At 39.6% G+C, this 13,266-nt stretch overlaps 1 protein-coding gene across 3 annotated transcripts in view; it reads left to right on the top strand.

The window, feature by feature from the left end:
• The window catches only part of TPR (translocated promoter region, nuclear basket protein), a 68,388-nt gene that overhangs the window by 47,336 nt on the left and 7,786 nt on the right, over positions 1 to 13,266 (top strand). For 2 of the 3 annotated variants that reach the window (XM_019501724.1, XM_019501725.1), the window contains exons 34-42: positions 405 to 610; positions 1,129 to 1,190; positions 2,136 to 2,344; positions 2,668 to 2,940; positions 3,786 to 3,934; positions 6,666 to 6,749; positions 9,155 to 9,355; positions 10,036 to 10,167; positions 10,747 to 10,837. In XM_019501724.1, the coding sequence (XP_019357269.1) occupies positions 405 to 610; positions 1,129 to 1,190; positions 2,136 to 2,344; positions 2,668 to 2,940; positions 3,786 to 3,934; positions 6,666 to 6,749; positions 9,155 to 9,355; positions 10,036 to 10,167; positions 10,747 to 10,837 (1,407 nt within the window). The remainder of the gene's footprint in view (positions 1 to 404; positions 611 to 1,128; positions 1,191 to 2,135; positions 2,345 to 2,667; positions 2,941 to 3,785; positions 3,935 to 6,665; positions 6,750 to 9,154; positions 9,356 to 10,035; positions 10,168 to 10,746; positions 10,838 to 13,266) is intronic. The other variant, XM_019501726.1, reaches the window with a different exon arrangement.

The following is a 13,266-nucleotide window of genomic DNA, read 5'->3' as shown; positions in this document are numbered from 1 at the left end:
CTGCCACCCCTGCATCCAATGATTTAGTGACCTGGTCGTAAAAGGCCACCAGGTTGGTCTGACAGGACCTGCCGCTGATGAACCCATGCTGGTTGCCCCTGAGCATGCCGTTCCCTGCTGGCCCCTCCTGGATGCGTGCCAGAATAATTTTCTCGAACAGCTTGGAGTAGGAATGACCAGTGCTAGTATCTGCTTCTTGTTAAAATATCCAATCCTTTAATTCTTACTGTATTTTAAAATATATCATTATAAGATACCACAAATAATTAATTTTCTCTTTTAAAATGTGTTAATAGATTTAGAACTCTTCAGAGTATTACATTTAAAGCAAATGGTCCTTAATTGCACAAAAAAGTGTAAGCTATTTTACTATGAAGATGTTAAGTTCCTTATTGCTCAATTAGGTACAAAAGAACAGCTAACAAAAGAAAATGATGAGTGGAAACAAAAGAACGTTGCATTAGAAGAGCAGAAGACTGAATTGGAGGTTCGGATGAGTGCTCTCAAATCACAGTATGAAGGTCGTATATGTCGGCTGGAGAGAGAGCTAAGAGAGCAACAAGAGAGACACCATGAACAGAGAGATGAACCACCAGAGTCCACTAATAAGGTACAAGATATGTGAAGCTTTTGTTAGCTATGTTATGTATAGTGTACATACATTACACTCACCACCCCAATACCAAAAAGTCACGGAAAGGAGGAAAATAGCTTTTCAAAGCATTTAGAAATTAATTTAGAAAATGAGTTCCAATGGGATTCAAGCTTCCTGACTAGGATTTATTGCAAGAGTTTTTCACACATTGCTTCTCTTATGTTCCTGTCTGCAGAAAATGTGTCGAATGTGGCACTTGAGAGTTTGGTCCTGCTGAAGTATATTCTTTCTTCCAGTAGGACAGAATTAATATATATCATTTTGGGCTTTCAAATTGCTCACAATGCTTAGGAGCAAGCATAAAGCTTGGTATTCTGGAAAGTCTGCATGTGGAGGAATTGAAGGTTTGGGAGAATTGCTTGCTGAAGTGGTCCTTCAGAGAATTGCAATTTTTAAATTGTTTTAGAAAGCCTCTTAGCTTATACTTTGAGAAAACAACATGCAACTCAAAGGAATGTTTCTTTTTTTGATAGGTTTCAGAACAGCAGCGGCAGATCACACTCAAATCTACACCAGCTTCAGGTGAAAGAGGAATGTGAGTTGCAGGGGTTTTTTGTCCAGTTGCCATGTCTATCCTTTTTAGTTGTGAACTCCAGAAATGAAAAAGACCTTTTGATAGAATTTTGTTCAACAGCTCTAGGAAGTTACCAACTGGTTTAAGGCACCTTAATGCTAATGCTGACATATGCACTGCTTCTGAAGCAAATTTTAATCAGTTAAATAATTTACTGCTAAAATGTAATATTTAACCTTAAAGCCATACAGAGAACTAGAATTAGCCTCTTCTAAAGAATTAAAAGCAGTTTGGGACACTTAACCAGCCTCTAAAGTGTTCCACAGTGTAGGGCTTCAAGGTATTTCTGACCTATTTTTTATTTCTTGTTGCTAAGTAAAAGCAAACTGTTCTGAAAGGGAACTTGAATGAATAAATGGAAAATAACAGAAGATAAAGTGATGTCAAATGAAAGAAGTAAACATGCTGAAAAATGGAGAATAGTTTGTTTTTTTGTTTTTTTCGTCACCTTTTTAATATCTTTTTTGAGTTGATCTCCCTTTAAAGTAAGGCCTCTAACCTTGAGGTATGACTAAAAATCATTCCAGCCCCTATGTAAAAGATCTCCCTGTTTGAGCATGTTAGCTGAATGCCGCACAGTTAATGATGCTTCTTCGAAATGTCAATAGAATATTCACAAATTTTAAATTAAATAACACCTTTGTAAGCTGATCTAGTTGATGAGGTTATGAAGAGGTGTCACTGAGGGCCTAATTCAGTCTGCAGAACCCATTTCAACTAGCCATGATGCGTAAGAATGCTCGCTGAACAGAATTATAGAGGTAACTTGACTGTGCCATGGCTTATTTTAAACATTTTAAAACACTAATATCCACATTTGATATTTTTTACAAGTATATCAAATTCAGTCTTTGAAATCGGATCTCACTGGTGTTTGCATAAATAAAATCAGTGTCTTGTTTCCAGTGCTAGCACTTCAGATCCTCCAACAGCAAACATTAAGCCAACTCCTGTTGTGTCAACTCCAAGTAAAGTAACTGCTGCTGCAATACCTGGGAATAAGTCTACTCCACGAGCTAGTATTCGTCCAATGGTTACTCCTGCTACTGTAACTAATCCAACTACTACTCCAACAGCTACGGTTATGCCTACAACACAGGTGGAAACCCAAGAAGGTGAGTTTTCCGAATGTAATGCAACCATCTTTGTTACCCTTTAAAAGGATACATTTATCTTGGAATCTGGTTAATTTTGGAGTTAGATATCATTTTGGGTATCCCATGATCTTGATTTTCCTCCAACGCTTGTTTGAGCAGTCTTCATTTTTTTTTTAAAAACATTTTCTCATTTATTCCTGTAGAAAACAGATACCAGCCAAAGTAGAAATAGACTGACTTTATAAGAGGAAATTTTAAATCTGATTACCCACTGCTTTCTAAAGTGAAGAGAATATCTAATAATATCAGGGTAATTAAGTGTGCTAATACTTGCCTTTCAGCTATGCAGTCAGAAGGACCTGTGGAACATGTTCCAGTCTTTGGAAGTACTAGTGGGTCTGTACGTTCTACTAGTCCTAACGTCCAGACATCTCTCTCCCAACCCATCTTAACTGTACAGCAACAGACTCAAGCTACAGCTTTTGTGCAGCCGACTCAGCAGAGTCATCCTCAGATTGAGCCAGCCAATCAAGAACCATCCCCCACCATTGTAGAAGTTGTACAGAGCTCACAGATGGAAAGGCCCTCCACTTCTACAGCAGTGTTCGGTACAGGTTAGTTTCATTTTCTAGTAAAAGGCATTGAGGTATTGAGCCTCTTCAGATCTTCGTTTAAGGTTTTTGGCCCCATTTTATCACCACTACAAAAGTGCTGCCCTTTTAAATTTGAAGTCAGTAGATGAAAACACAGGTAAACACTAACATGCCCATGTAGGCTCGTGTTTTAGTTTAAATTTACTTGTTTCAAAATTTGTATGATTACCCTTTCTGTCCCCCTCTATTCTTTACTGGTTTGGTTATAAAGATGTAGAGTTCTCTATACATTGTTGACTAAATTCTACAAGCCTCTAGTATAGTATAGAAGAGCAAACTAAAACAACTGAACAAAACCTGGCATTGTATCTCTACTCATTCCACACCAGTCTAAATCTAAATAGAATTTAAAAAAAACAAACAATGTTTTACTGCTATACGGAGTACCTGTTGCTGAAAGAGCTGTTTACATGGGAAATATGTACCCCCTTTAAAATTATGGGGTATTTTTAATTGCCTTTGTTACCCATTCAGCTGTGGGCAGTCAAGCTGTTGATTGGAAAAACAGCTGAAAACTCAGGCAAATCAATTATCTTAATTGTACCCTACTCTTAGATTTTGGGTTCTGCAAAACTGCAAATGGGAGCCAAGTCCCTGAAGGTAGAGATGAAGCTGAAAAGGCTCTGCTGTGCTCAAACCCAGAAGAAAATCTCACTATTCCAGTCCAATCCTAATTGCTATGATTGAGTTTAGGGTGAGAAATAGTGTTCAAGAGAGGTCTTGCACCATTTGATTGTCTTCCAGTTCTCTGAGTACTTTTGTGTAGCATAGCACTTTTGAAAGTAACAATAAAGGGTTCTTTCAAGTTTCAGCTACTCCAAGTTCTTCATTACCCAAGCGTCCACGAGAGGAAGAAGAGGACAGCACAGTAGAAAACTCTGAACAAATTTCAGAAGAGACGGTGGATGTTCCTCTTCCAAAGAAACTGAGGGGTATACAGAGAGTGGAACCTGAGGTATGTAAGAATGGAAAATATTATCAATACAGTAAAAGCTGCGTTATCTGGCACCTTACAAACCGGCATGCTCTACTAACTGACATGCCAATCAATGTGGTAAAAACAAAACAGGAAGTGCCCACTGTGGCACTTCCAGTTTTGCCGAGCCCTCACGCCCTGGGACAAAGCAGCCTTTCCCCAGTGTGCCCAGGGCCTCCCTCCCTGTTCCCCGGCACACTGACATGGCGGGACAGGTGGTGGTGCACCAGATGCGGCGGGAGGGGCAGCATCCTGAACAGGCACAGACACCTGTTCAGGCCTCTCAGGTAACCAGCATACTTGGTTATCCGGCACCCCCCGTTCCCTATGGGTGCCTGATAACAAAGCTTTTGCTGTAATTTACTGTCCAGGTTCTTAAGTTTCAAGATTCTTTGGACCAAGAAACTGAGAAATAGTTTTGTTTGCAAAAGTTTTAAAAATTCTGGTTCTGGCAATAGACTCTTTTAGGAAGATCATAGTTGTAAATGATGTGTATTTATTTTGCTTTCAAATAAAGCAAAAAGCGTAGTATTTATAGTTTCATAGTTTCTAGGGTCGGAAGGGACCTGAGCAGATCATCTAGTCCGACCCCCTGCCATGGCAGGAAAGAGTACTGGGGTTAAACGACCCCAGCAAGGTGTTCATCTCACCCCTTCTTAAAAACCCCCAGGGTAGGAGCTGCACCACCTCCCTTGGAAGTTGGTTCCAGAACCTAGCCACCCTGACCGTGAAATAGCACCTTCTGATGTCTAACCTAAACCTACCCTCTGCTAGCTTGTGACCATTGTTCCTGGTCACTCCTGGCTGTGCTCGGGGGAACAGTGACTCCCCCAATGCCTTCTGATCCCCCCTGACCAGTTTGTAACAGGCCACAAGATCCCCCCTCAGCCTTCTCTTGTGGAGGCTGAACAGGTTCAGGTCCCGTAGTTGTTTAGTTGTTGTTTTTAAAATAAATCAAGGGTTTGAAATTGAGTCTGAGTTTTGCAGTACCTCTAATAGGTTTGAGCATTGAGAGTGTGTCAGGAAGGCAGAGATTTTAGTAGGCAAAGCAACATGAGGTTTTGAATAACAGTTTTAGTGTAGACCAGTGGTCTGCAACTTTTTTAAGAAGGCCTGAACAACCCGTCTCCAGTCTGTTGCAGGCATAGGCAGAGAAGTTGTTTCAGAGCAATGCAGCTTCCAGCTGTGCCTGTGCCACTGCCACTTCTCCATGCTCCCCTCACCCCTGCCTGCATTGCAAACACAGCTTCTAACCCATGGGGAGCTGCCCCAGGGGTGAGCAGATTTCAGCTGTGCCCACACTGCAGCTGGGATGTGGTAGGGGAGAGGGGAGGAACAGAGAAACAGAGGCATTATGGGTGCAGTTTGCAGCTCTCTAGCCCTGGAGCTTTTCCCCCACTGGCTGGAAGCTGAGCCTGCACACAGCCTGGGTAGGGGAGAAGTAGCAGTGGTTGGACACAAGCAAAGCCCTCCAGCTTCATAGGCCAGATGTTAACACTGACTCCTGGTTAGATAGGGAAAAGGTTAAAAGTTGAATTTCAGAGGAAGGATGCAACAATAAGTGGCTCTGGTTTGGATGTTCAGATATAAAGAAAAAGTTAGGATTAAAAGTTAAGTCTGCCACTTTAAAAAGAATTGCAAACAGAAAACCCAGATCCCTTGTAATAAACTATAGAATGTTAAGAATAGAGTTAAAATGGAAGTTTTCAAATTACTTGAATTATTTATGTGAAAGGCAAGGATTTTTATGGGTGATATTTTTATTGGACCACCTTTTTCCCCAACCATGCAGTTGGTCCAATAAAAGAATGTCATCCACAAAAATCCTTGGTTTTGCAAAGTTCCTAGACCATCACAGCTTCAGCATCATTCCAATGCTACAAAAACACTGAATTATTTATGTTGATCTAATTTTACATTTTTCTCTCAATTTGGACAGTGGGAAGAAAAAAGTCCAAACTTTGCTATTTATGCATGATCCATTTTCACTTTTAAAGTCCTTCATGCTACAATATTTGGGCTACATACATGGCAGGGTAAAGTTAAGTATTAGAAGATGTCAGAGAAGTAAAGATGTGGAATCCGAGTCTCAAGATAGATATATATGTAAAAGTGGGATAGTAGTGATAATTAAAGCCATTGGTGTACTTGAAATTCTGAAGTTTCTAAAGATGGGGCTTTGCAGGCAGCCCATGAAAAGTGGTAGAGACTCAAAAAAAAAAAAAAAAAAAAAAAAAAAAAAAAAAAAAAAAAAAAGGCATTACAAGGACACAAGTCAAAAATAAAATTGGTTGTTGTGTTAGAAGACTGACTGTCAGTCATCTGCTAGACAAGAGATGGAATTAGGTGCCCTTAGAATTTGCTGTGAAGGTGTTTAGAGACCTCCAAAGAGGTCTTTGCAAAAGCTTCCGAAGAAAGCTGTTTCAGTAGAGAGGACATGGTGGAAATCAGATTACAAGAGACCAAGATAAATTCTCCAACTCTGAAGCAACAGGTGTGAGGGGTAAATGCAGTGAATTCAGAGAAGGGTAAATAAGTTAGTAATTGAAGAAGAGAGGGAAAGTGAATATGGGAGGGCTTTCAAGTTGAGGAGAACTTTTATGACACCGCTGATTTCTTTATTTTTTTTAAATAAAAGGAGTCAAAAAGATCAAACTTCTCAATCTTCTCTGTTGCATATCTGAATATGAAAATTTGTGTGATCTTTCAGGAGGAAGTGACAGCAGAGGAGAGCACTGATGGTGAGGTAGAAACTCAAACATATAACCAAGATTCCCAAGATTCCATTGGAGAAGTAAGCAAACTATAAATCTTAATTTTAATTGCAGCACAAACAGCCCTTCCCTACAACTGGGATTTGATACAGTGCTAACCTCAGCACAGTATATCAGTTTTAGTTATTGTTTAACAAAACAAAAGTATTTGATGGTGGTGTTATCTTTGTGAAATCACAAATGTAATTAAGGCAATTTTAGAGGAAATCCGCTTATATAGCCTAAAGCAATTGTAGGGTTAGAACTTCTACTCGAGCCCTGTATATTTAAATTTTTATTGCAATTTTAATTTATTTTACTACTTACTGCAGTTTTCACATACCAAGTAATACACAAAGTAATATTTTGTAATCTATATTTGTTTGTTACATTTTCAATGTGCTGTTCTCCTGTCTTCTGAGTTATGTCAATGCCATTAGCTGCATTTCACATACGGAGAGATTTGAAAAATAAGGGTAGTTGAGTCATTATCTAAGCCACATCTGGGGTTGCAAAGTTCGTTGTTTGTTCTTTGAAACACCACTTTTTTCATTTTATACTGTACCTTGTTGTAGAAACTTCTTATATAAGTATTTGATCAAGTTTCAACCAGGAAGGAAGCTGCATTGGGTTACAAAAAAATAGAAGGAACTTGTCCGTTCTCCTGTCTCACTGCTCAAGAAAATCTTACCTTATGTCTGCGCCTGTCAACTTTCTATCTTATACTTGCCTTGGATTCAGTTTTTCTCTGACCAGTGGAGGCCATGGGTCTTTTTCCTGTTCTTTTTCTTTATAACTTTACACATTTCATCTTTAGTGTAGATCTTCCTGAGGTATCTTTTCTTCCACCAGTGTTTCCAGACTTTCTTAAATAGACTTTTACAGAGAACTCAGTGTAATTACTAGTGTCCAGTTATTTTCATTGCTGATCAGTCAGACACAAAGACATTGAATGACTTGCTGTTTAGAAAATAGCTGCATCTAGCTCTTACACTTAAATGGGCCTGGGTGCTGAAGAATGTAGATTCTGAATTTGAACAAAAAAATAAATGTGCTATTGTATCTGAAAACCAATATCTTTATCAAGATTTAACAGATTCAGTTTAAATTCTTTACATTCTTAAATTCTTTTAATGCAGTTCTTGCAATGCTAAATAAGAACCACAGCAAACTGTTTTGATCATTTTTTTTGTAACTGGCTATTAACTGATGGCCCTAAAGAGGTCTTGTCTGTCTGGAGTAGCAACAGAGAAGTAATCCAGAGTTGGTGAGTCTTACAGAAGAAATTTTTGTCAAAGGTCCTTGTCACACTTCTGACTTTTAGGTTAGCCTGTACCAGGTTAGTAAGATTGTCAACTTCCAGTGTAATTTGTGTCCACGCTCCAAGTATATTAAAACTTCCAGAACTTAACAGCAGAAACTAATGTTTTTCCTGTGGTAGCAGTAGAGTTTGCTTCTGTTTCAGTTGTCTTGCTATTCTTTTTTTGCAATGTTGACAGGCCGATTTACCCAGACTGGTAACTGATTTGGCAGAATCTTCTTCTAACTGTGTGTGTCAAGAAGATGGGATCAGGAAATACAAATGATCTCTCTGTGTTTGGGGAAGGCAGTTGGCTATGTTAGTCTGAAGTCAAGCAGGATAGATTTCTGCTTGATTTTAGACCTAAAGATTTAGATCTTTATGAATTAAACAAAGCATAGATGCATAACTTAAGCTTTCTTAAGCCATGGGCTTACTTCATCAAATTTTATTTATGAAAATTTATAGTATGCAGCTTTGATTTAGCTAAATCTATAAGATGCAAATCTACTCTGCTTTCCTCCCTAAATATAGCCATCCCTTCTTGCTGCATTCCTCTGGATATGTGATCCTTGCTCGGGTATCACAGTCACTTAGATCAAGGGTGCTCAACTCCAGCCTGTGACCCAGATGTAGTCCCCAACACTGTGTCTTCCAGCATGCATGTTAGGTCCTGTATGCATGGTCCTGCATGCTAGATTAGGTGCTTAAGGAAGCAAAGGGCCCTGGTCCTGGCACATGGGATTGGGCAGTGGGTTAGCACAGGGCCCCAGTCCTGGCACATGGGGCAAAGACTGGCCCACAAAATGGCCTTGTGCCATTCATCTGTCCTATGGAGCCAAAACATTGAGCACCATTGACCTAATCATCCCAAACTGCTTATTAGTTAGCAAAAATAAGATGTGGCAACCACTTCAGATGAGTCTCAGAGACAGATTCCAAAAAAACAACTATATAACAAAAGGTGGGCCTCTAACGTAGCTTCAGGACCTGAAATAGTAGCATTGCTGCTTTTAAGAGTACTCAGGTCAAACTTTACAGTTGAATGGGATTTCAGTTTGATTTAAGTGCTCCGCTGATAAATCTTTTTGGAAGTATGTATATAAGATATCACTTGTTTACTTTAAACTTTTAATTTTTTTTAAGGGGGTGACACAGGGGGAATACACTCCCATGGAAGATAGTGAAGAAACTTCTCAGTCTATCCCAATAGATATTGGACCTCTTCAACCAGATCAGCAGAATACCTCGTCATCCCAAGAATGTCAGTCCAAGCGAGATGACGTCATAGTGATTGACAGTGATGATGAAGAGGATGATGATGAAGAAAATGAAGGCGAGCAAGAAGTATGTGTAACGTACAGTTACTTAATTTGCAGCTTTAAATACCTTTTGGCAAACAGCTTGTTCTGGTTACCAATGGGAAATGAAATACGTCCCTAAAAACCACATTATCCAAATTTGTTACATAATAAACAGAAGAGTAAGTGCATCTTTAATAATTCTGTGCATCTTTTAATTTGTTTGACCAGAATTGTAAATGTGAACTTTCACAATGATGCATGAAAATGTAAACACGCAACTTCTTTTAATTAAGATTCTGCATCTTTTTCTACAGATACATTTTTTTTTAAAGATTTTTCTTGAATAGTGCTAAAAATTCATTGCAAAACAATTTTAAAATTGAACAAAGCATTTTTTGTAAATGAAAATATATAAATATAAATTATTTTGGATATAAAGTACTTGGTATTTATTTGGGCTCTCAAAAAAAAAAATAGCACTCAATATATTATAATGGCATTAAATTCCTTGAATTTTGCTTCTGTTGATATAAAACTAATTTATATTACCATTCTACTCTGAATTCCCAGTCAGGAGCTGAGCTTACTTATGCTAGGCACTTAACATGGCTGCTTTAATGGCATTGTATGTGTAATCAAATACATCTTCTTGCTGCTTTGTGAAATGATTTGCCAGTCCTTTTGGGGCTTCCTTAAATCTGTTTTTTTTTCCTGCTCTCATAGGATTATGAGGATGAAGAAGAGGATGATGAAGATGACGATGAAGACCCAGGCATGGGAGATGAAGGTGACGATAGTAATGAAGGAACAGGCAGTGCTGATGGTAATGATGGATATGAAGCTGATGAGGCTGAGGTAAAAGTAGCAGTTTTATATACATCTATGAAATCTCTTGAAGGTAACTGATATGTTACCTTGTTCATACAGTATTCAAAAGAGAAGACTTTAAGTTGATCTAGACTATTCTGATAGTCTCATTGTGACTTTTCACATGAGTGAAATACAGTTTTAATTGTGCAGAAAGCAGCTATGTTAGTCTGAAAGTCAGGCAGAAGGCAGGGTAGAGGAACACTTTACAGACAGATTCATTTGGTCATTTCAGCATGTTGAGAGGGTTAGGTAAAATATGAAGTACAGAAGACAATAGATACTACTATTGTGGTGGTTGATCTTTGAGATTAGCCAAACAGCTCGTGCGACACTTGAGTATTTTATGCAAGAAGTGGCATTTTATTAGTTTACTGGGCAAAAGTAATTTTGATATATATGTTGGCTTTCAAAACATAATGTAGTTATGTATATTTATACAGATTTTCTTTGTAGTGATTTACTGTATTAAGCTCCCAGATTTGATCTATCTTAAGGTGATGTTTTTTTCATGTTATATTGGGTGCTTTTGCAGAGAATCACCAGTATACATGCATGTATTTTTAGGGTGCTGATGGTACAGATCCTGGAACTGAAACTGAAGAGAGTATGGGAGCAGGTGAAAGCAACCAGAGAGCAGCAGACTCGCAAAACAGTGGTACACTATCAATGTTTTCTCCAAAAAAAATGCTTGTTGGAGGGCAAAACTGAAAAGTTGGGAAGTTGTTATTAGAGACACTACTTAAAAAAAAATTATTTTGGGTGGGAACTGATTCTTCTTAAACCTGCAACCATGTCACTTTGGAATGTGCTCCAATGAAATTCCAAAGCTAAGGAACATTGGGTGTGTTCAGTACAGTACTTGTCTAGATTTTAAAAAAAAAAAGAACTCCAGCTGCTGCAAAAAGTGCTGTTAATGATTCAGTAGTTGACCATCTTCCTTCTGAGTCACTGCTGAATAACTGTCTGTTTTAGTGTGAACAGGGGCCGAGCTCATAAGTGCTATTCAGCAAATTTACTTATTAAACAATTGTCGCAGATCAGCTGCTACTTCTTGCTGGAGTAGAAATGTGTATGTTAGTGCATTAATAAAAGTAGTTGTTTGGCTGTCCTTTCTAAACATTACTTCTCAAGATGTACAGTTCAGGGTTGAAGGGTTTCTACAAGTATGTGAGTAACAAGATGAAAATTGGGGGAAGTGTGGGTCCCTTACTGAATGGGGAAGGCAACCTAGTGACAGAGGATGCAAAAGAGGCTGAAGTACGCAATGTCTTTGTAACATCAGACTTCACACGCAAGATCAGCTCCCAAACTACTGCACCTGGCAGCACAGTTTGGGGAGGAGGTAGTGAGCCAACCAACAGTGATGAAAGAACAGGTTAGGAACTATTTCAAAAAATTGGACATGTACAGTGCCATGGGGCTAAATGGGATACACCCAAAGGTGCTGAGCAAGTTGGTTGATGTGATTGCAGAGACACTGGCCATCATCTTTGAAAACTTAGGACTATCGGGAGAGGTCCCAGATAACTGAAAAAGGGCAAACATAATGCCCATATTTAAGAAAGGAAAAAAGGAGGATCCAAGGGATTACAGACCAGTCGACCTCACCTCAGTCCCTGGAAAAATCATGGAGCAGATCTTCATGGAATCCATTTTTAAAGAGTTGGAGGAGTAGGTGATTAGGAACAATCAGCGTGATCAGCACCAAAATTGTCCTACCTGACCAACCTTATTGCCTTCTATAATGAGAAGACTGGCTCTGTGGATGCAGGGAAACCAGTGGATGTGATAGTGTGTACCCAAAAGCTTGTGAAGTAGAATGTTGCCAACTATTTTAGTTGGTCTTATGAAAAATATCAGATTTACCCAGAGAACCTTGTCTGTGTTGATTTTTAGCAAGGCTTTTGCTATGGTCTCCCACAGCATTCTTGCAGGCAAGCTAAGGAAGCACAGGCTCGATGAACGGACTGTGAGGTAGGTAGAAAACTGGCTGGAACATCAGGCTCATAGGGTAGTAATCAATGGCTTGATGTCTAGTTGGAAGCCAGTATCAAGTGGAGTGCCCCAGAGGTCAGTCCAGGGTCTGGTTTTGTACAATATTTTCATCAGTGACCTGGAAGATGGCATACAGTGTACCCCCAGCAAGTTTGCAGATGATGCCAAGTTGGGGGACTAGTAGATACGCTTGAGGGTAGGGCTAGGATTCAGAGAGACCTAAACAAATTGGAGGATTGGACCAAAAGGAATCTCATGAGGTTCAACAAGTACAAAGTCCTGCACTTAGGACGGAAGAATCCCATGCACCAGTACAGGCTGAAGGCTGACTGGCTGGGCAGCAGCTCTGCAGAAAAGGACCTGGGGGTTACAGTGGACAGTAAGCTGAATAGGAGCCAAGTGTACCCTTGTTGCCAAAAAGGCTAATGGCATACTGGGCTGCATTGGTAAGAGTGTTGCCAGCAGGCTAGGGGAAGTGATTATTCCCCTCTATTCAGCACTGGTGTAGACAGATCTGGAGTACTGTGTTCAGTTTTGGGCTCCACCCTACAGAAAGGATGTGGGAAAACCAGAGAGAGTCCAGCGGAGGGCAGCGAAAATGGTTCAGGGGCTGGGGCACGTGACATATGAGGAGAGGCTGAGGGGATCGGGCATATTTAGTCTAGAGAACAGAAGACTGAGAAGGGATTTTAATAGCAGCCTTCACTACCTGCAGGGTGGTTCCAAAGAAGATGGAGCTAAACTGTTCTCTGGTGGCAGATGACAGAACAAGAAGCAATGGTCTCAAATTGCAGCAAGGGAAGTTTAGGTTGGATATTAGGAAGAATTTTCTCACTAGGACGGTAGTAAAGCACTGGGACAGAGAGGCAGTTGAATCTCCATGCTTGGAGGTTTTCAAGACCCAGCTAGACAGACCCTTGGCTGGGATGATCTGTTTGGGGATGTTCCTGCTTTGAGCAGGGGGTTAGACTAGATGACCTTCTGAGGTCCCTTCCAACCCTAATTTTCTATGATTCCATTCTGGTGATGGGTGAAATGATCCATATGGTTTGTAAAATACTGTGATAACTAACTTTTTTTAAAAGTTTA

This window comes from Gavialis gangeticus, unplaced genomic scaffold (assembly GCF_001723915.1).
Source record: "Gavialis gangeticus isolate Ggan-Ray unplaced genomic scaffold, GavGan_comp1, whole genome shotgun sequence".
Taxonomy (NCBI): domain Eukaryota; kingdom Metazoa; phylum Chordata; order Crocodylia; family Gavialidae; genus Gavialis; species Gavialis gangeticus.
This window is presented reverse-complemented; position numbering and strand designations above follow the sequence as displayed.